This window comes from Brachyistius frenatus, unplaced genomic scaffold (genome assembly GCF_029030835.1).
Source record: "Brachyistius frenatus isolate BFR_SWC_R1_liver_20210118 unplaced genomic scaffold, ASM2903083v1 Contig_6, whole genome shotgun sequence".
Lineage (NCBI taxonomy): Eukaryota > Metazoa > Chordata > Actinopteri > Embiotocidae > Brachyistius > Brachyistius frenatus.
The window spans coordinates 1,047,067-1,066,939 of record NW_027210605.1 but is presented as its reverse complement, the minus strand read 5'-3'; the positions used below and the strand labels follow the sequence as shown (position 1 = coordinate 1,066,939).

The 19,873-nt window shown below is 40.4% G+C and overlaps 1 protein-coding gene across 3 annotated transcripts in view; it reads left to right on the top strand.

Moving 5' to 3' along the window:
* The first annotated feature begins 841 nt into the window (after positions 1-841).
* iqsec1a (IQ motif and Sec7 domain ArfGEF 1a) overlaps positions 842-19,873 on the top strand; it is an 88,961-nt gene continuing 69,929 nt past the window's right edge. The window contains exons 1-2 of one of the 3 annotated variants that reach the window (XM_069723590.1): positions 842-1,521; positions 17,523-17,552. In XM_069723590.1, the coding sequence (XP_069579691.1) occupies positions 1,262-1,521; positions 17,523-17,552 (290 nt within the window). In that variant the 5' untranslated portion in view covers positions 842-1,261. The remainder of the gene's footprint in view (positions 1,522-17,522; positions 17,553-19,873) is intronic. The other 2 variants (XM_069723542.1, XM_069723549.1) reach the window with 2 other exon arrangements.

Genomic DNA, 19,873 nt, shown 5'->3' with positions numbered 1-19,873 from the left:
AATAAAGTACCTATCTTTCTAATTTATGCTGGCTGATAAAGCAGGATAATTGTTCCATCCCATGAAGGAACATTTAATCACCAAATCTGGAGCTATATGGTTTTCACTGGATAGGGAGGGTTTGAAAAACTGTAATCTTCAAATAATTAAAGTTATCATGCAAATGTGGTGGAATAAAAAAGCACAATGCTGGCCTCTTAGATTCAGTGAGGAAGAAATATAAAGTTGTATAAAATGGAAATACGTGTAAAGTCAAGTGAAAAATACCTAAAATATGTAATATAAGTGCAGTATTTGAGTAAATGTTCTTAGTTACATTGCACCACTGGTTGTCATATTGAGCGGTTTGAGCAAATCTGTGTAAATCTGCAGATTTTGAGTACATTTTTATTCATAAACTAACAGAGGGGGTTCCTATCTATCACGATCTTTTGACCAGAGGGGTTACAGCTCGCTAGCGTTACACATACAGCATAGTAAACCACTCTGCAGGGAAGGTGCAGCACCACTGCCTGCCAGTCTGTGCTTGGCATTAAACAGACGGACTGCCATGCAAAAACCTAATAACATTAACATACGTGATGCTGCTTGCAATATGAGTGGTGCATGAAAGAGAGAGAGCACGATGCACGTCTTTCATGTAATGCTTGCAGAACACGTGTACTGAAAAAAAAAATCTGTGTTCACAAATGAAATGAAAAGGGGAGGGAAAATGTAAAACCTACAGACAAACTCTAATTGGATGTGCCCCCCTTTTCCTACAGTAGCTGCAGAGTCATGACTGCTCAATGCGACCTGCAGATTCATAAAACTTGAAAGCCCCGCCCACTCGACAGCCAGCGTCTGTTTACGAAAAGTCACGGGAACAGCATGGAGCGAAAGGTAGCGAGCAGAGGCGGTCACAGCGTGTTGCCAACAGGGGGAACGGGAGTCAACTGCGAGCCGCACAAGGAAGTCTGTCACGTTGTTTTGGATGGATATTCTGATGCCTGCTGATATTTCCAGTTCGGCACGCGAGTAGCTTCTAGTTTGTGCAGTAGGACTTGGAAACGCGTGTACCGGGAGTATTTGTGCTTCGGAATTATCACCCACACACCCGACTTAAAACAATGACGAGGCGTAAAAGGCGCTACCTACTGAATTGTTGCGCTTAAAACCCAGCCCGGACCACACGGAACCATTTCTGCGCTACGAGAGGGAACCACAGCGCCAAAAAAAAAAAAGAAGAAAAAAAAAAGAATTAAAAGGCACTTGGGGCGACATGGAAAGCCCGACCGAGAACCCTACTCGGGCTGCGGAATATTTGAAGGAGCTTAACAAGATCATTGAGACCCAGCAGGAGTTGCTGGAGAGGCAGAGAGGAAGGATAGAGGAGCTGGAGCAGCAAGTGTCCGACTTGTGCACGGAGAACGCCTGTTTGAAGGAGCAGTACCAGCGGCACCTGGCAACCTGCAGGCTGCTGCAGGGCACCAACAGCCTGATCACCCTGGGAGCCATAAAGGAGCATGTCACACAGGAAAAGTAAGAGATAACAACGCCTCGTGGTGCTTTCATCAAAAGTCGAGTAATCTCTATTTAACTATATTCCCTCCTTTGGTCTGTAGCAAAGTTGTACGTGATTAAAGTAATTATGAATAAATCAGACCTCAACTCGTGCGACTCCAACTGCCACACTTTCGCGCATCAGGCGCTCCTGCTTTTACTGGGGTTCGCTGTTGGAAAATGGGTCTGCGAGCTGCTTAAAACAACAGAAAAATGGCTATTACTGGACAACATGACGCTTTCTGACCATGTATGGAAATATATAAAGGAGAACAGACACCCTCCCCCCCCCCAAAAAAAAAACAACCACCATCACCGTGTGTTTTCAGAGGGAAACCAGCAACCGATTGATACTATATTTTGAAAATTACAATGCAGTTTGCTTGAAAGAGTGTGTCGGTGGTCAAGACTTGACATATCACAGCAGATCCAACGCAGATTAAGATAGAAATGACACAAACATGTTCACAGTTGTGTACACTTAAGCTTCTTTTTTTTTATTATGATTATTATTTTCAATTGCCTCTTGAGTATTTCTCATTTGCCATCTTTACATCAGGTTAATATTATTTGTCACATTCTGTAACTGTACTCACTGAACCTAAAAGGAAATTTCATGTGCATGGCCAGACACATTAATCCGTTGTGAAATGCAGTTGTTGAAACCCCTGGGAAAAAGGCACATACTTGGGATAAATCCAATATGTTTTAGGGCTAGCTTTATATCTGTAGGCAGTAGGTTAAGCCCTGGACAGGGCAGGAATAGTAGCGCATCTGTTTGTTGTCCTGGGGAAGACCTTGATAGTCAGACAGTTAGGATTATTCCCCCTGCACTCTGTGCTGAGGCTCACACTCTGTTGGCTGTATGGCCAAAATGTCCCAGCATGTAGACAGGATCATGTGATCGGGCTTGACCTTTGTCTCCAGGGGCGTGTTAGTGTCATGAGGATCAGTGGCAGCAAATCAATACTGATGACTCATGGACTGTATGTCTTTGCTGGTTGATAAAACCAGACTCATGATATTAGGGCACTGTAACACTGACCTTTAGCGCGCTCCACTTATAAATCTCACTCGGCCACTGGGGAGTATTCTGTCTGATTTCCCTGGAAAAAGTCTGTCACCGTCTCTCGTTTTGTACGGTCGCAGTGCCTGAACACCGTTTCAGTCCGTCTCTGGTACATTGGCACAGAGGTTACTGAGCCTGTGATTAACCCAGTTAACCTGATGAAATATGACAGCTGTTAATGATGAAAAAAAAAAAAAAAAGAAAGTGTGGTTTATGGAGGATACAGGATTTAAAATGTCATCTAAGTGCAGTGAGCAATTTAAAGAATGCAGCGGCCTTAAGCAAGACTGATTCTAAGATCTGCAAAGGTCATTTGAGCATAGAAAAAAAATGGGATTTAAATAGTGTGTATATGGGAATTAAATTGTCTGGCCCTCTGTTTTTTTCCCCCACTTACCAAGGTCAGTGGCAACAGTCAGCCAGAGAAGCCTGGATATATTTTCTTTATAAACTCCTGGTTTTTCTGAGGGTTTCCCAGGAATTCCCATGCTGGGAGTCTTCTTCTAATCTGCTTTTCTCTGCATGCCTCTAAAAGGAGGATTGGACAGCTGCTGAGTGGCTAAAGTACACTTATATTGATGTTAATGTTGTTTAAACAGACACACGCCAAAGCCTGGCCTTGAATATCATGCACATTAGCAGAGACAAAGCATATCCGGCTTCCACTGACAATGCAATCTTGAGAGGTTGTTTTTTTTTTTTTCTACATGATGCCAAAAATGGAGACAAAGCTCTTTGTGATGTCAAGCATGTCCTTTTCACGCTTAGCGTGGCAGTTGACATGCTAGCTTTGTATTCAGGAACTGACCAGCACTGAACGTAAGGAAGCAGGTGAATGCCTTGTGAGGTTTATAAAGTTATGGCCATTATCTCGACCAGTTCTCTGAGTGAAAGAGTTAAATCTACCGGAAAGGAATAGATTGACATTTTGGGAAATACGCCTTTTTGCTGTCTTGCCAGGAATTACACGCATCAATCAACTAGAGCACCAACTCTCATAAAACTGGAGAGAAGCTTATCTTAACTTGGATTAAAGACTGGAAACAGCTTTGTTCTGTCCAAAGGTGTAAATTAAACTATACAAATACTGAAGTATGGAAACAAGTCTTTCTGATAAATTAACCCGACTAGCCTTTTGTTTACAGCACAGACCTGAGAGTGATTACATTCTTCTCGAATAACTCTTGGCAAGGAAGAGAAGTGCATTTACCAAAATGTCAAACTATTCCGCAGGTATTGTTTATCGGAATAAGATGTCTTATAATTGGAGAGGTTGTCCTTACTGCTACATCGGCTTTCCCAGGAAGGCAAAGCTTGAAATTTCTTGGTAGTTGGAACAGAGCATCATCATCAGAAATACAAACCGAAGTGCAGACAGCTCGGTAACATATCTCATTGCTGAGTGTTCTACTATTCCACTAAAAATGTAACAATGTAATTTTGCAGACTGTAACTCTACGCTAAACGTACCCAGTCGGGTTTGAACCTAAGGCCATGTTGCAGAGACAAAATTGGTATTTGCTGTGTGTTTAACTTTATATTAGGGGGTAAAATAATTAAAAAAAAACAATAAGCTCGGTGAGGTGGAGGGGAGACCAACAAGGTCACACTTTGCATTTTGCTGCTGTTTTGAGTTTTTGCTTATTTGTTTTCACTGGTTTAAGTGGATTACTCTTTTTTTTTTTTTTTTTAATATGCATGCAGGTTGTCCTGCAGGATGTAGTGAATTTATAGTGCTGTTGCAGTTTTCTCTCGATTGAGATTTTAATCCGATTCTTTTTTTTTTTTTTCAGTCTCTTGAGTTGCTGTTTGTCATCTGGTGCACGAATGCAGGGGAACAGCATGCATTATTTGTATTAGATAGACATGAAAACAGTGTGTTGTTTGTTCATGCTGTATAGTATACTGTATGAACAGTGGTAAACTGTGTTGTCAGTTCTCAGATGGCACCGGCTTAAAATACCATTGTCAGGTGGCTTCATGATGGAAAGAAGGAATTAAAAAAAGAAAAACAGTGTAAAACAGTTATTGTGCCATAAAGATTTTCTTCCCCTGAATGATACATTAGCCCCTTTTGCTGCTATCCTGATTCTGGCTCTAAATGGAAAGCTCTTCCCTGAATGTTGTTTGTGTATTTTTTTTCCTTTTTGCCCTCCAAATACAGCGAGCAGGAAATGCGATGCATCACTGAAGGTGGAACCTGTGGTGCCAAGTCAACAGATTTGTGTGCGAACTCTGCAGAACGGGCTCCTGGGTAACGTTGTCAGTCCGGTTCTCAGTATGTACAATGGCTCCGCGGTTAGTTATCGGAGTCACGTCAGTGAACCGTTGACTGACCCTGATGTGCATCCATAAACTTGTCCACCTGAGTGATTGTAACCCTCGGGAGCTGCTTGAGCACAATGAGGAGTCATTCTTGGTCACTTTGTGTATGTAGCAGTCAGGCAAGAGGTAGCAGTCACATACATATCAGGTTTCTTCTGTTCGTGGCTCCTGCCTTGGCAGCCTTTTAGTTCAACAGTATTTATGCTGACCGTATAGCTTCCTCTTCTGATGGTATTTGTTTTTAACGGCCTTGTACGGCGCCTCGTATCCCTTGTGCCCACTATGGAGTTAGATAGATAGCTAGATAGCTAGATAGTTACTTTATTAATCCCACAAGGGGAAATGTTTTCGCTACAGCAGCATTATAGGTACAATGATCTGTAATGCTAGCCAGGATTGCACGTTTTTACAGCGCACATTGGTGATTAATGATCTTTCATGGGCAGTGATGTTGAAACTGACTTAAAAGTTTTAGCAGACTTTCAGTCACACATGCCTGGCCCATCTCATCAGTGAATATAAACGTCCCATTTCAAACTTTTAATAAAACTTGGTGGTACAAGTTTTTCTTGAGTGTTTAATCACAGCGGATCCACCATGATCTGAACCTGTCCGCTGGGGTTTGGGTCTGAATAGTGTCTGGAAGGACTTTCATTTCTTATCTCAGTGCTGGTGGATACATCTGCCAGCCCACATTAACATTCAAACTTTGTCCCAGGCCCAGATAGCCAACCGAGTGTAAACAATATTTGGGATGCTGGCGTAATCACAGGAGAGATATTGTCTTTCAGCTGTAGATGACGAACAGCTGATATGTCATTCTTTGCAAATCTTTGCTTTTCCCTTTCAGAAATGTACTTAAAGAGCATTTAAACACAGAAATTCAAACTGAAAGCTCTTGTGCCATGAAGGAGTGATATTCATTGTTTGTTAAAACAACAGAAGATCCATATTCTGGGGAGTCTCGTATCTCAAATGAATACTGGTGGTTGATTGGAGTGGTGGCAGTGTTTGTGGAGATTTTTCTTTTTTTCAGGCAGTCATTTAAATTCAATATGATTTCAAGTCGGTAAAGAAGCGCAAGTAATCTTGACTGATCAATTATTAATGAATAACATGAGAAATCATTGCGAACTCCAGCTCTCTCCCCGTTAATGCTCTAATGAGGGCTTCAACGCTGATGAGTGAGCGTCAAAGCTCTTGAGTTGTTGAGTCCAGGCCAGATCTCGTCCAGTAAGAGTGCCAAGACGGGTTACTGTTTCTACAGGGTTGTGATAACATGAAAAAAAGAGCATCTTCAGGCAGGCAGTTTTTACAGTATGTTTTCTTGAGTTGTTTACACTCATCGTTGCTACTGTAATTGCTTTGATGCTCAAGCTCTGCACTTGATGCTACTTGACGAGTTAAAGCAGCTGCATAATTATGCAAATACAAATTTGTGATGGAAGATAAAGGTTAGAAAAATGTGTTTTTAGTTGTATTCTGAACAGGTACCTGCTAATGCATGTTATTTATGTCAGCTGCTGTGTTGGGGCTTTGTTTTTATTTTACAAAAATTGGAATAAATTGTGTTAAAAGTTTCACAACAAAGTCTTACAAAAAGGGTTAATGGATTCATAAAAAAAGTATGATGTTGGATTACAATTTTAAAGCTTTGCTTCAGTTTAGAAATACCGTAGACTTGTCATATAGAGGAACTTGTACCACAAATCCAATTTTCTGCCTGACCGGTTGAATAGACTCGAATAAACATAAATTAAATCTTAAAATGTTGCCGTAACTTTGTAGAATAAAACTTTTAGAAAGGTTTGAACTAAATACTTGGCTTTACGTGGTGTTTTGCATGATGTCACTGATTTAATGTTTTTTATACTCATGCTGATATGACAGACTCGGGTGTTTCCGTATGTTTTATTTGTTTTACAGCATCTCTCTGATGGGTCTGGATCCAAGCCAAGGGAGTTAATAGATATTTAAGTATTTGATAAAGGTTCTTTTAGCATGTTGATTTTGGCCTGTACTTCCATCTCTTTAAATTCACTGGTGGTTTTATATTGCCTTCTGTATTGGTTATTGTGATTGTGTCTTGGCTTCTTTGCTGTAATTTGCTGCCTGGGGAAACCTCAGATGCCCTTCCTAAGTCCTCTGGATGGAGTCTGTAGACTGGAGATTGGCAAGTTCATAAATAGTTCACCTCAAGCCACTGTAACAGCTTCAGCATGTGTTTTGCGACCCCTCTGCAGGAAATAATAGCATGATGGAGGAAGCTGCCTCTCGTGGCTGGCGGCGTCCACTCATTTACTCAGCGATCTGCTGAACAATCAGTGTGCCAAACCAAATTTACGAGCACATGGGCTCCCTCTCTCCAGCAGAGCCCCCTCTAATGAAATACCTCTGATAGATTAATGTCTACGCAGGGATGATTTGCATTCAGACTCACCTATAAATCTCAAGCAATGGCCAAAGACAATTTGCAACTTGCGCTCAAAATCAACTGCAGGCCGCCTTCATCTGTAATAGACTGTCCATCCTGCTTCTCGGTATGGCTGCAGTCTTGCTGGATGAAAGCCAGTCACCACTGACCTCTGCTTCCCTCAATCAGGCTTATTAGGACAGAGTTAAGGTTGGTTTGTGCCCTTTGATGTTTCTAGTTGTCCCATGACAAAGGATAATTATGGCTTTAATGAGGCCTGTTACCCCTGTCTCATGGTATTGCTGGAAAGAGGCTCCACCAAGGGGGTTCAGACAATACAGCTTTGGCAGTCAGAAAACCATATTCTGTTTTAAAATACAACCTCAGTTTGATTTAATTTAATGTCTTGATATGAAGTCATGTGCTGTTGGTAATAAAACTTTTGAAATTTCATAAAATGAAATGGATAATGGCTGATATAACTTGAGTTTTGTGTGTCATTTGTATTCTGCAAACCTGAACTTTAGGGATTAACAGCTTTGCCCTTGTATAGTTTAGGTTTCTTGATGGACAGCCAGTGCTCATATGGTTCACATAGAAAATTCAGTTAAACCTACATGGCTTTCATTTCAGTGTCAACCAATAGCCTACATTTGGTTTTCAGTTGGATGGACATAAAGTTGGACCAGTAAAAGCCCTGTGGAGTCATGGTTTTCTCAGATTCTCCCGGGTTATTTTGTTTCCTTGGGGCAGAGGATAACTAGTTTTCCCTCTTCCCAGTCTGTATGTTCACCAAACCGTCTGCTGCTGATAGCTTTATATTTGGTGTACAGATGTGTGGGTGGTATCAATTTTCTTCATTTGCGAATTAAAGGTCCAATATATTTTGTCTCAACAAAGCTTTACATCTCTCTTAAGCTTCTTTCTGGACTTCTGCCAACAACAGGCTGGCTTGTGTCTGTGTTTAGGGCACATTTATATCAATTAGTCTCTCTTCTCATTGGTTGACTCTTTTCTGAGTGCAGCAGTCCGGGCCAACCACAGGTTTTGTGGCTAGCTAGCTCTGCGGCGGAATGACAACTCTGTGTTTTCTTCTATGTAAAAGGTTGGACAGTGGGCTTTGCTGATGGCAGACATATCATATGGATGTGTCTTTGTGACATCATAAATTCACATTGTCCAAACGGTACTGCTGCTGAAAATGAGCTGTGTGCATTTCCCCTTGGAGTGAGTGTTTTGAAACTTTCACAGTATTCATATAGCACATAGACCTGCTCTGTAATAAAAAAAATAAAAAAAAGGAAATGGAATCCTGAATTTCTACAATATGGGACCTTTAAAATACTACAATAAAATGTAATTGAAAATTGTGTTCTTTCTTATATTGTTTTATCAAATTAAAACAGAAATAGAAGCACCACAACTATTAAAAGGTTTATTTTTCTGTCTGTTTACATAGTTGTATTTGTACTCAAAAAGAAAGCAAACCATAACTAGTTAAAGCAGATAAAGACCACTTTTTGTGAAACATCTATATCTAAAACATTCTTAGTTTCTCTATTTCATCAGTTTGTTAGAAAAAAAAATCCACTGAGTATAAATCTGAAATGTATTATCTGATGTTGATGCACACGTCATGTTTAATTTAACGCCTTTTTACTTGAAGCTCGCTGCATCTTTGAGTCTCTTTCCACTCTCTCTTATTATTACAAACCGCGCTCAACACTAAAGCAGCACATTGTAGGGGCCACAAGGCCAAAGTATGGTTGCCTGTTCATTCTTTATTTCCTCACAGTTGAACCAATTATCCGCCTCGCAGCTGTCAAAACCAGCTGATGCAGCAGCAGCGGAATCGAAGGCAATTTGTAGCATAGTATCTGTGGAGAGCTGTTTGAAAGGCTGCCACTAGTTTTCTGCCAAGTGGGAGTGCTGTGTGTGTGTGTGTGTGTGTGTGTGTGTGTGTGTGTGTGTGTGTGTGTGTGTGTGTGTGTGTGTGTGTGTGTGTGTGTGTGTGTGTGTGTGTGTGTGTGTGTGTGTGTGTGTGTGTGTGTGTAGTGAGGGGAGGCGGGGGTAAAGGTGGGGGGGCTGACAAGGTGGAGGCTGAGTCAACAGCTAAACACAGATGAGGAGTTGCTCACTTATCTTCGTCATCACAGATAGATGTCAACACAAACTTCCCCACAGCTGGCTGGGCCTTTGACTACTAAGGTTTTGCCTGAAATATGCATAAGTGTTTCACAACGTCACCTCTGCAGTGTTTGGGTTTAGTTTGTGTTGTTTAGCTGCCACGTGTGTTTCAGCAGGCAGAGAGTGACTTGCTGGTTCAACAGTTTGCTTCTACTCGTGTCTCTCAGGTGTCGGGCTGTAATCTATGTGTTTCCACGCTGGCTGCCGATGCGCTCCGCTGTTTGTGTTCTTCATAACCCTGCACTTTGCAAGAGACTCCGAGGGCTCACCCAAATCCAAGCAATATGTTCAGGAATGCAGCCACAGTGAAAGTGAGGATTCCCTTGAATCCAGCTCTCCCTGTTAGGTCAGGTGCTTAAAGGTTCCTGGATTCAGTGTCAGAGAAAAGTATGAACAGGTGCCGTAAGGATCTGATATATAAAAGACAGATCCTATTAAGGTTGTACAATTTCTGATTGTATTCACATTTGAAATACTGAGACTGAATAGAAGTCGGCATCTGGGATGTCCACAGAGTCTTGATCCAATACTTGTATTTTCCTACATATTACAGCGGCACAATGGACACTTTAAATTCATTAAAAGTATAAAAATGGTATATATATTGTTCACAATAAACTAGATCTGTAATGCATGTTTTTTTTTTTATGACTCTTCTCAATTGCACTCATTCAGTGTCATGACACAGTGATCCCAGCGGCATCGATCTGAGAGATTGGCTTGGGACATCCCCACTTGGCACAGTAGTTTGCCATTTTGGCCACAAATAACAGAATAATGTTTGCAGATATCAGGCCTAACCTCAGGTTGACATCAATAACAATGAGTGACAGGGTCAGTATATCACTCCTTAAAGTCTCGCCAGTGCTTTTCATGCTCCGTGGTATTCGTCTAAATAATGTATTGACTGGTTGTACAGTTACAGTGTAGACGACGAGGAAATAAAGTGGCGGAAGGAAGCAGGTGGGGGGTTTTGAGCAGTTTGCAGCAGTGTGTGTGCGTGCGTGCGTGCGTGCGTGCGTGCGTGCGTGCGTGTGTGCGTGCGTGCGTGCGTGCGTGTGTGTGTGTGTGTGTGTGTGTGTGTGTGTGTGTGTGTGTGTGTGTGTAGGACTGCCACCATCATTTTATGCAGGGGCAGACAGCCAGTGGAGGTCACGCACCAGTAACTCCTCAGAGATACATAATTTGAAAGCACCATGAGAAGCAAACCACTACAGAGAACTGGACTGACTCATTATATCTGCTTAGCCAGACACATTTGTGCTTGTAATTAGTTGATTAATACAGAACACTTAGGTCTCAGTCATATGAACGCCAGAAGTATGTAGTGCACTAAAGAGTCTAACACATGATGAATGCCCTTCATTTGTGCTCTTGACTGAAAAAAAGCTTTAAACCAGGGGAGACTGACATGAAGGCACACAAGCATGGATCTCATCAGAGCAGCACGAGCAAAATCTACATCAAACGATGAATTGGCGCATGCTTTATCTTGACTGCAGCTTTCTTTGTTTTAAAGAAAAATGAATCTTATAAAATATTGACATTAAATATGAAATACTGTACCAGAACATCAAGCTTCACCGTGTTCCTCTAAGGAACCTGTCAGCGTGAGTGAGCTCTTAAGAGTCAACGGCAGGTTCAAGTCATTGATCATTTGGTGACATTGAGAATTGAGGCAAGAGCCATGAAACGGCAAAGACTGGCTGTTCTGTTTTCAATTGAAAAGTTTTGTAAATTCAGTGTTACTTTGGGGTGTGATTTATTCCTTTTCATCACCGCTCGAAGGGGCTTTGTTCACAAAAGCTTGAGGTGTTTCATGACTGTCACGGTTGCCACTGAATGACACAGTATATTCAGTAAACCCAATAACTGTTTCAGTCACTTTTGGAAATTCATGTGGCCTAAGCAGTTCAGTTAAGGACTCTTAACTGACTTAAAAATGATAGGTGAAAGAAGGTTTAATGAGGGAATAATAAAAGACGCGTGTAGTTCACTCGGAATGCCATCAATCACGCACCTTAGACAAACTATAATTACCTCTGATTTTCTGCCGAAAAAAGGAAAGGAAATAGCCACACATGTATTTCCTTCAGTGCCCGAGCGCTACTTTTTTTCTTGCCATATTAAGGGCGGTAATGTGATGAAGTACTCGAACACATTTCTTCGAGGCTCAACCCTACTCAATATTTAACAGCGAAAAACAAATAATGGCTTTTTAATTACATTGGAGCAGGTCTTTCCTGAAAAAAGTGAGGAAAGTGAAACGGCTTTAGGGGAGCGTGTCCAAGCCTTTTTTTGATACATGGCACTGCGTCTGAAATTAAAGAAAATATCACACTAAAAATGTACTACACACTGAGCAAAAAAACAACAACCAGGGATTCGTGGGCAGCAAGATGTGTTGACGACTGCATCGCTGCAGCTGCAGTAGATGATGTTCTAGTTCATTTGAAGCCAAGCAGGGAGCTATGATTAAATGAGCAGACTGCTGCATTTCTGCGGTCGTGTCCAGTTGCACTTACTCTTGCAGAAAGGCAGATTGATAAAGTCTGAGTCAGCATTTTTTGCGCTCAGCGTGCCCTCTATTTATTTCCTCCCTCACAACAGGAAGCAGACTGTCCTGACTCTGTATTTGAGCCACGGGAACAAAAAGGGGCCATCCGCATGCAGCGAGGTAAAGGACAGGTTTGAAGTCACTGACACGGCTGTAAAGGCGGCACTTGAAGATTTGGTTTAAGGAAGTAGCTGGGGTGACATCTTAATTCTGCCAATGGAGATTTGGCTTCATTGTTGGCAACCAGAAAGCAATCTCACAGCTTGTGGAGGTCTTCCTGTGGAATGATACTTCCGATGGGATTTGGCATTTCATGCATTATTTAAAAGGCTTTGGGAATGCACATGAATGAGCCTCAGTAGCCAGTGTTTCTGTGCAGTGCAGAAGAAAAACAGCTGAACTTGGAGTCTAACTTCCATTCGTGTATCCATCACCATAAACATGATAGATTCTGCTTGGATAAGGCAATAAAACATGGAATTAATTTTCTTAATTATGTCCACAAATGAACTTTGTTCATACTGCAATCAGATTTATACTTACATAATTTCTACTGGATCAATGATCCTGTCCCATAAAATCAGACGATCTCCAAGAGCTGTTTCACTTTGTATGAGCCTACTGTTCTTAATGAAAAGGGAACAATATTGTCGACCAATAGGTTAGGGTGCAAATACCCTCAGCAGTGAGTCTCCAATTTGATTCCCATCCAGCTGGATCTTTACTCAATGTTCTCCCTGGTTATCTTCTTGCCTCATCACAAAATGGGACTGGGCCTTTGATGTCGCAGTTCCCGAACTGCGGAATCGTTGTCGAGATCAGACTGGCAACATCTGTAGTGTCCTGTAAATCTATTTGTAAATACACTTTTTAAGAGGAAAACTTTTTTTAAAAATGTTTTACACGTTGCTGTGTTTTATTTATCCCACTTTAGACAGCTCGTTATGTATCTGCATTGCCTATAGCCATAGCTAGGGGCATTATTGTTTTTTAGGTGCGTTCGTACATGCATACATCTGTATTCAAACTTGGCACTAATGAACTAATATGATGTTAGGTGTCAAAGGACAATGCTCATGGTCACTATGACCTCACATTTGTCCACTCTTGTGAACAAGAGTCTCAGGATCGCCTTGGGGGAATTTGGTCAAATTTGGCACAAAGGTTAATTTGACCATCAAAATGTTTAGATGGTCAAAGGTCAAAGGTCACTGTGACTTAATAAAACATGTTTGTGGCAGTAACTCAATAATTCAAATGTTAATCATAAGAAAATTTCACACAAATGTCTAATAGGATAACATGATTAAGTGATGAGATATAATATTCAAAAGGTCAAAGGTCAACCACACAGAAGGTGAGATGGTGACCTTATTTTACATTTGGTCAACTGCTGAATTGGTGACACTAACCTTGGGTGCCCACCTTGAAACTGTGGTGATTGTGTAAATCTTCTGTGCTGTCCGGTTGAAGATGTGTGTGAAGCATTTATGTTTAAGAATTTGTAGCTTTTTTTGTAGCAACATCTATGTTTGAAGCATTTTGTACTGCCAGTCAGCTCTCTTGGCCAAGCACGTTAACGCACATACAAGGATTCCTTCAAAGTCTGCACTACATAGATCATAGGAATCTGTACAGATATGGTTGTGAACAGCAACTCGATTGGTTGGCAGAGGTAAATGACCGTGAGGCGTTAGTTGCCGTTTCTTCTTCTTTTTTTTTTTCTTTTTCTCAAGCACTTTGTATTTTGTTGAGAATAGTGATATATTCTGTGAATAAAGTTTAGTGTTATTATATATTACTGTAACTGCCTAAAGAAGCAACAATGGAAAACTCTTTTAAAGGAGCAGTGATAGTACAGTAAAAGTGAAGTATGCACTTCTCATCTGCAGCCTTCAAGTGGCTTTAATTGACGTTTTCTCATTACACTATGAAACCAATGTGACAGTGTGAAAGGGATTGCAGTGAAGAATCTCCACAGAATGATCACCCAAATCTGCAGCTTCTTCTAACTTTACAGAGCTTTGTAATGAGTTTTAGCTCACTGTTTATGTGGCTGACCAGCAACTTTCACTGTTTTGGTCCATTCTCGCGGCTCTAATGTCTCATTTTCAACCACATCAGACAGCTGCATTCAGGGAAAAAGACCTAAAAAAACAAATGTTCACTACCTGCTCAGCACCAAATGGCAGACAAAACACAATGAAGTATTCAGCAGTTAAAGAGCAGATATTTCCCTCGGGGGTTGTCAGACACCATAAGCAGATACAACAGACTGAATATTGGTCTTACATTCGCCAGGTGGCCAGAAACACAACTTTAAACTAATGCTATTGTTGCTCTGAAGCAAATGGATCAGTAAATAAGCAGCTGTTTACTTGCAATTTTGCCACGTTATTTTCACAACTTTTCACCGCTGCCCTTAAGTGGACAAAAAAAAAAATCGAACTTGTCAAGTCAGTAGCTCAGAAGGGCACAAAGTGAAGTTCCACATAAATACCAACAATGGATGATACATCAAAATGCATCAGACTGTCCATCTGTCTTCGGTACAAGTCTGACACTTTTTCAGAATAAGAAAAAATCTGTGCCCTAAACTAGGGATTGGCATTTTAAGCAAAATTATTATTCGGAAATTGGTTTGAACTATTCGACTATTAATCCACGATTCCCCCATTCATGTCTTGAAGGAGTTCCAGTCAGAATTTTTTGATTGCTGTAGTCATCTTTGCATTTTTCTCCTGTTCACAAGACATCTAATCTAATCTAATCTAATCTAATCTAATCTAATCTAATCTAATCTAATCTAATCTAGTCTAAACACAGTTTTACCTGGCAAAGCTCTAGAGCCCTGGTCGCAACATGTTCTTCTTATGTTGTTTTATCGTGGTCGGCAGACAGCTTTTAGATGCATTACCGCCACCTTCCGACTGAAGTAAAGCATTACAACCCAACGCCAATAAAAACAGGGGCAATAGGGACAAACGATAGTCGCATATACTAATTGATTTTTTTTTAAATTTAAATGACTATTCAAATTTTCAAAAATCCTGTCCCTACACAAAACAAGATTTTTATATATAGTAGTATATATATATAGTAGTGAGGGTCGTTCTGTAGGACAGAGGAGCTGTCCATGGTGCTGTCCTCTTCCTCCATGCTGTAGTTCGTTCCGAGGACGTTTCGTCCGCATTGCTGGGTTGGAAGCAGATAAAAGTCAGGCATACCATTTAGCAAAATATTTGTGAAATATAGTTATAGTCTGATCATTTATTTCAGTGATGAAGTGTATACACAGCAATCAATAGCTTCAGTAACTGCTAGTTTATGTGGACTGCAGCCTGTGTGTCAATGAATCTCATCCTACCTCTGCATTGTATTGACCCAGCTCTTGTTTTCGCCTCAACCTACTTCCACAGTTATAATGGGATTTGCTCTAATGCAAACAGCAGTGGTATCAAGTTTGTTCTGTGCTTTACGGAAATAATGAAAATTTGTTTGGATGTCGCTGCTGAAAGAACAGAAAACTTTAAGCACATCTTAAGGCGAGATGTGGATATTGTGGAGTGAGCAGAAAAGTGCGCAGCTAACACAAAGGAAAACAACAAAGTAAATTAACTAAGAGGGATGAGAAAGGAGAAAAACAACCCCAATTGAGAATTGTCCACAGCGTTTTGCAATATACAGGATCATTTTCCTCCAGCCAAATCTACAAACTACCTGATCAGTAGAGACCTTCCGAGAAGAACCTTTGCAGCTACAGTAACCTAATAACAGTCAGTTACTGCAGTCTTTTCCCCATGAATACCTCATTGTTTTCTGCATGTGAAAAGCCAGACAAGCCGACAAGGTGGCTCATAAATTCACCCTGGTGCAGCCATGCGGTCGCTTTATTGCCCCTCACTGCAATGGTTCGCAGAACAGGCTACATTTTATTCTTGTAGTGTAAAGAGCTCTTTCCTGGCTGTTGAAATGCCATTAACGGTTTCTAACAATTTCATGACAGAAATTGAGACTGTAAAGTGTAAATATAACTTTGCACAAGGCCAAATGTTATAAAGTTTGTCCGTCTAAGTTCAAGTAAAGTGAGCCCCCTCGGTTAAAGCATTTCAGCACTATTACTGTAAGTCCCATTTTATTATGCATTTGCAATATAATAGCCTTTTTTTTTTTAAAGTACATGTGTCATAATAGAAAAATCACAGGTTTTATTAATAACATTAATGTTTTGTGCCATGACAGTGAATCAGTGCAAAACATATGAGTGGGTGGGGGAAAATGATTTAACTGATTTAATCCAGAATTTAAAAAAAATTACACTTTAAGGCAAGATAAGTTTATTTATATTGCACCATTGCGGAACAAGGCAATTCAAAGTGCTTTACAGAGGCATAACAATACTTGAGGAATAAAATATTAAGAAGAAATTAAAAGTGCATTTTAAAGACGATGAAAAAACAAGGCCGGTCAAAGTGCTTTGTAGATGCAAAGAAAAACATAAAAATTGCTGTTGCACGTTTAATTTACTGTAAAGCTCCAGCAAACATTAAAGTTTTAAGTCCTTGTTTAAATGAGCTGACACTTTCAGCTGACTATTCAGGAAACTTGTTCTACAGGCAGGGAGCAGAGAAACTAAAAGCTGTTTCACAATTTGATTTTGGAAACCCTGAGTAAACCTATCCCAGATGACCTGAGAGGTACCTCATAACGTACAAGTAAATCAAAAATCCATTCAGGCCAAAGTCCATTTAGTGTTTTACAGATAAGTAATAAGGTTTTAATATCTCTCATTTGACACACAGGCAGCCACTGCTGTGATTTAGGAGCCGGTGTAACTTTAGATCGTATAATCTTTTTTTCTCCACTGTGTAATCTTTTAAAAAGAAGTTTAGGCTTGGTGATTGGTTTTCTTGATGCAATGCACTTTGGGAGTTGTCTCGTCATATTATATTTTTCCGTTTTTTTCTACTAATTATTCACCTGGGAAAGCTTCACAGCGGTATAAACCCAACCTAAACCAGTACGGAACAACCACTTACTATGCCCAGAGAGTTTGATCAACACCAAAGCAGAAAAAGAAAGCTGTTTGTATGTGCAAAGACAATATGCTCTGTTCATAATAAGCATTGCATTGGCAGAGGAAACATGTATTACACACCAAGTGGATTATTTATGTATAATTTGGGGAATTTTGTATCTAAATTGTGATTGGAATATAAACCTGAGCAATTTCAAAAGTGCAGCACCTGGCAGTGCCAGCTGAACTTGGCTGCAGTAATGTAGCTGCTGAATCAAGTGATGGTGGTCAGTGAGGCATTTTATGTAACTGTACACGTCCTTAGCTGCATTAGTGACACACTGAAGCATCCTGGTTTCTACCTGCTCAACAGAATCAGTTATTCTTTTTTTTTTTTTTTTCTGTCTTTCAGAACTGAATGTGACTCCTCCAGAATGGTCAGGTATGTCCAATTATTCTCATCTACTCGGGACCGTACATCTACCCTCGAGAGTTTTCTCCCTTTAAACACTTCTAAAGCTGGTCGCTGCTGGGGGAAATACATATTGCTTTCGAACATACTTTGTTGAAGACACTGTGTTACACAAGTCATTTGATTTGAGTGTGCAAAACTGAATAACCGAGAATCGTGGCGATAACCAGGGTGAGCGGTTTTCCTCTGTCTGAAGGACTGTGGCAGGCCTGATGTCGTGCCTGTTATTGGTGTCTGTGGATGCTACGGTGTGGAGGAAATGATGAGATCTTATGTCAAGTGTAGTCCAAGGTCACATTCCACTGTTGTTAGTTGTTGGCTGTGTGGACTTTGGTGGCTGCAGATTTGTAGGGGTGTCTCCACTGGTAGAGTTGAGATGGGGGGGCTGATTTAAAACTGTAATGTGAATCCATCATTGCTGCGTACACAGCTGAGGGATATGGCTTGCATGCAGAGAGTAGACGGGCTTCTCTCATTGGTAAACACACTCCTTATCTCTACTTTCTCTCTTTGCCTCGCTGTAGGATCCAAACAGCCTCTTCCTCTGCCTCCGTAGGGCTGCATGTTAAGGAGCCAACAGTGTCTAGACAAGTTGAAAAGAGTGTAGCAGAGCCTGTCCCGTGTTTTAGTGAACATTTTCCAGGCCATGTCTGTTCTTTCCTTAGTTGCTCTACTGTCTGAGCTCCCCGGGCCGCTTTTTCTTCTGCTCTAAATGTCCCATTACAAATCCGAAGCAAATCCAGAGGGCCGCAGCCTGGAGATGTGTGCCCATCTTTGTCTTTGTACAATCCCAGTATATGTGGATGTCTATGTGAGTGCATGCATGTGAATGGGAAGTGTGTCTGCCACTCAGTAGCACCTCTCCAAAAGCAGTGCACCAAAGAAAAAAAAATCAGCACAGAAAATAGGTTATATGAAATTTTTATGTGTACTGTTTAAAATCGGATGAATTAAAAAAAAAAATAATAAAATATCTTTGTTTAATAGTTTCACTTTCAGTGTTTTGGCAATGGTTTAAAAATATGAACCTCATTCAGCACATCCCAATGCTGTAGTTCTTTGATGATTTAGAAGGCTGGCACTGTTTTTAGTTACGAAACTTGACCTATGGTGAAATTGCTTGAGATAAAAAGAAAGATCTTCTGTTTTTCAGTGCTTTTTCACACTGGAGATTTTTGTTGTTCTTTAAGCACATACAGCTATAAAGCCACTCGGTTTCAACGCTGTTACTGGCAGTCAGTTTTACTCTGCAGCTTCCAGTACTGAATAAAACTACATCAAACATTTTTGAAAAACTTTAAAACTTGATCAAAGAGTTTAGTTTAGTTTCCACACATTTTTTTTAAAGATCCATAGAAATATCCTTTTCTCAAATACTATTTATTGTAAGAATAAGCTTTCTGTAGACTGTGATCCCTATATTAATGTCATATATATTATATATGTCATATTTCTCAGCGCTATATAGCTTGTGCCAGTGCTGATAGTGATAAAAGCTTTCAAAAATGGAGGAAAAGGCTTCAGAGGCATACAGTCCCATCTCACCAAATTGATGTTTTGATGTAGTTTTAAACCTCCCAAATGGCCGCAGCTTTCTGCATGCAATTCTTAGGTGTGAATTTGGCCGCAGTTCCTCTAATATTCCCTTCATTAATATGAAAAGTGGCATGCCAAGACTGTTATTGTTCCTCTGTATAAAATTAGGTTTGAAATGCATCTGCAGTTACACTGCATTATGCTGAAAGATGCTGATTACTGACTTCTACTCACCTTTCAGTGGCTGATATGATGGTACTGATTGTAAGATGATGGCATGTTTTCATGCAGGACCGACAGTGATTTCTTTTTTTAATATGTAATTGGATAATAATTTATGGAAAAATGTAAAGTGAATGGATAAATCCATCAATATAAAAAAATGTAATCATTTCAAATCATTAATTAAATGACACATTTGTAATTAGAAAATACAGAGTGTTTAATAAACAGCTTTAGGGATAAATTACTCTAATAATTCAAAGGGAAATATATAAATAACAACATTTAAACAAGAAAAATAAAGGTACCAGTGCACAAGGGGCTTCATTGGTTATCATGGTTCATAATCGCAAATGCACCCAGCACCATAAGACCAGGTTGTACAGCGGCTGAGAGCCTGTGTAACAGCTCAGGGCATCACAGCAAAGTGGATCCACAACAAAGCCGCATTCATTAACAACCCCCTGTAAAGGATAAAACAAAACAAAAACAGGCTCATGTTTTGGAGAAATACACAACCAGGTAGGTGCAGC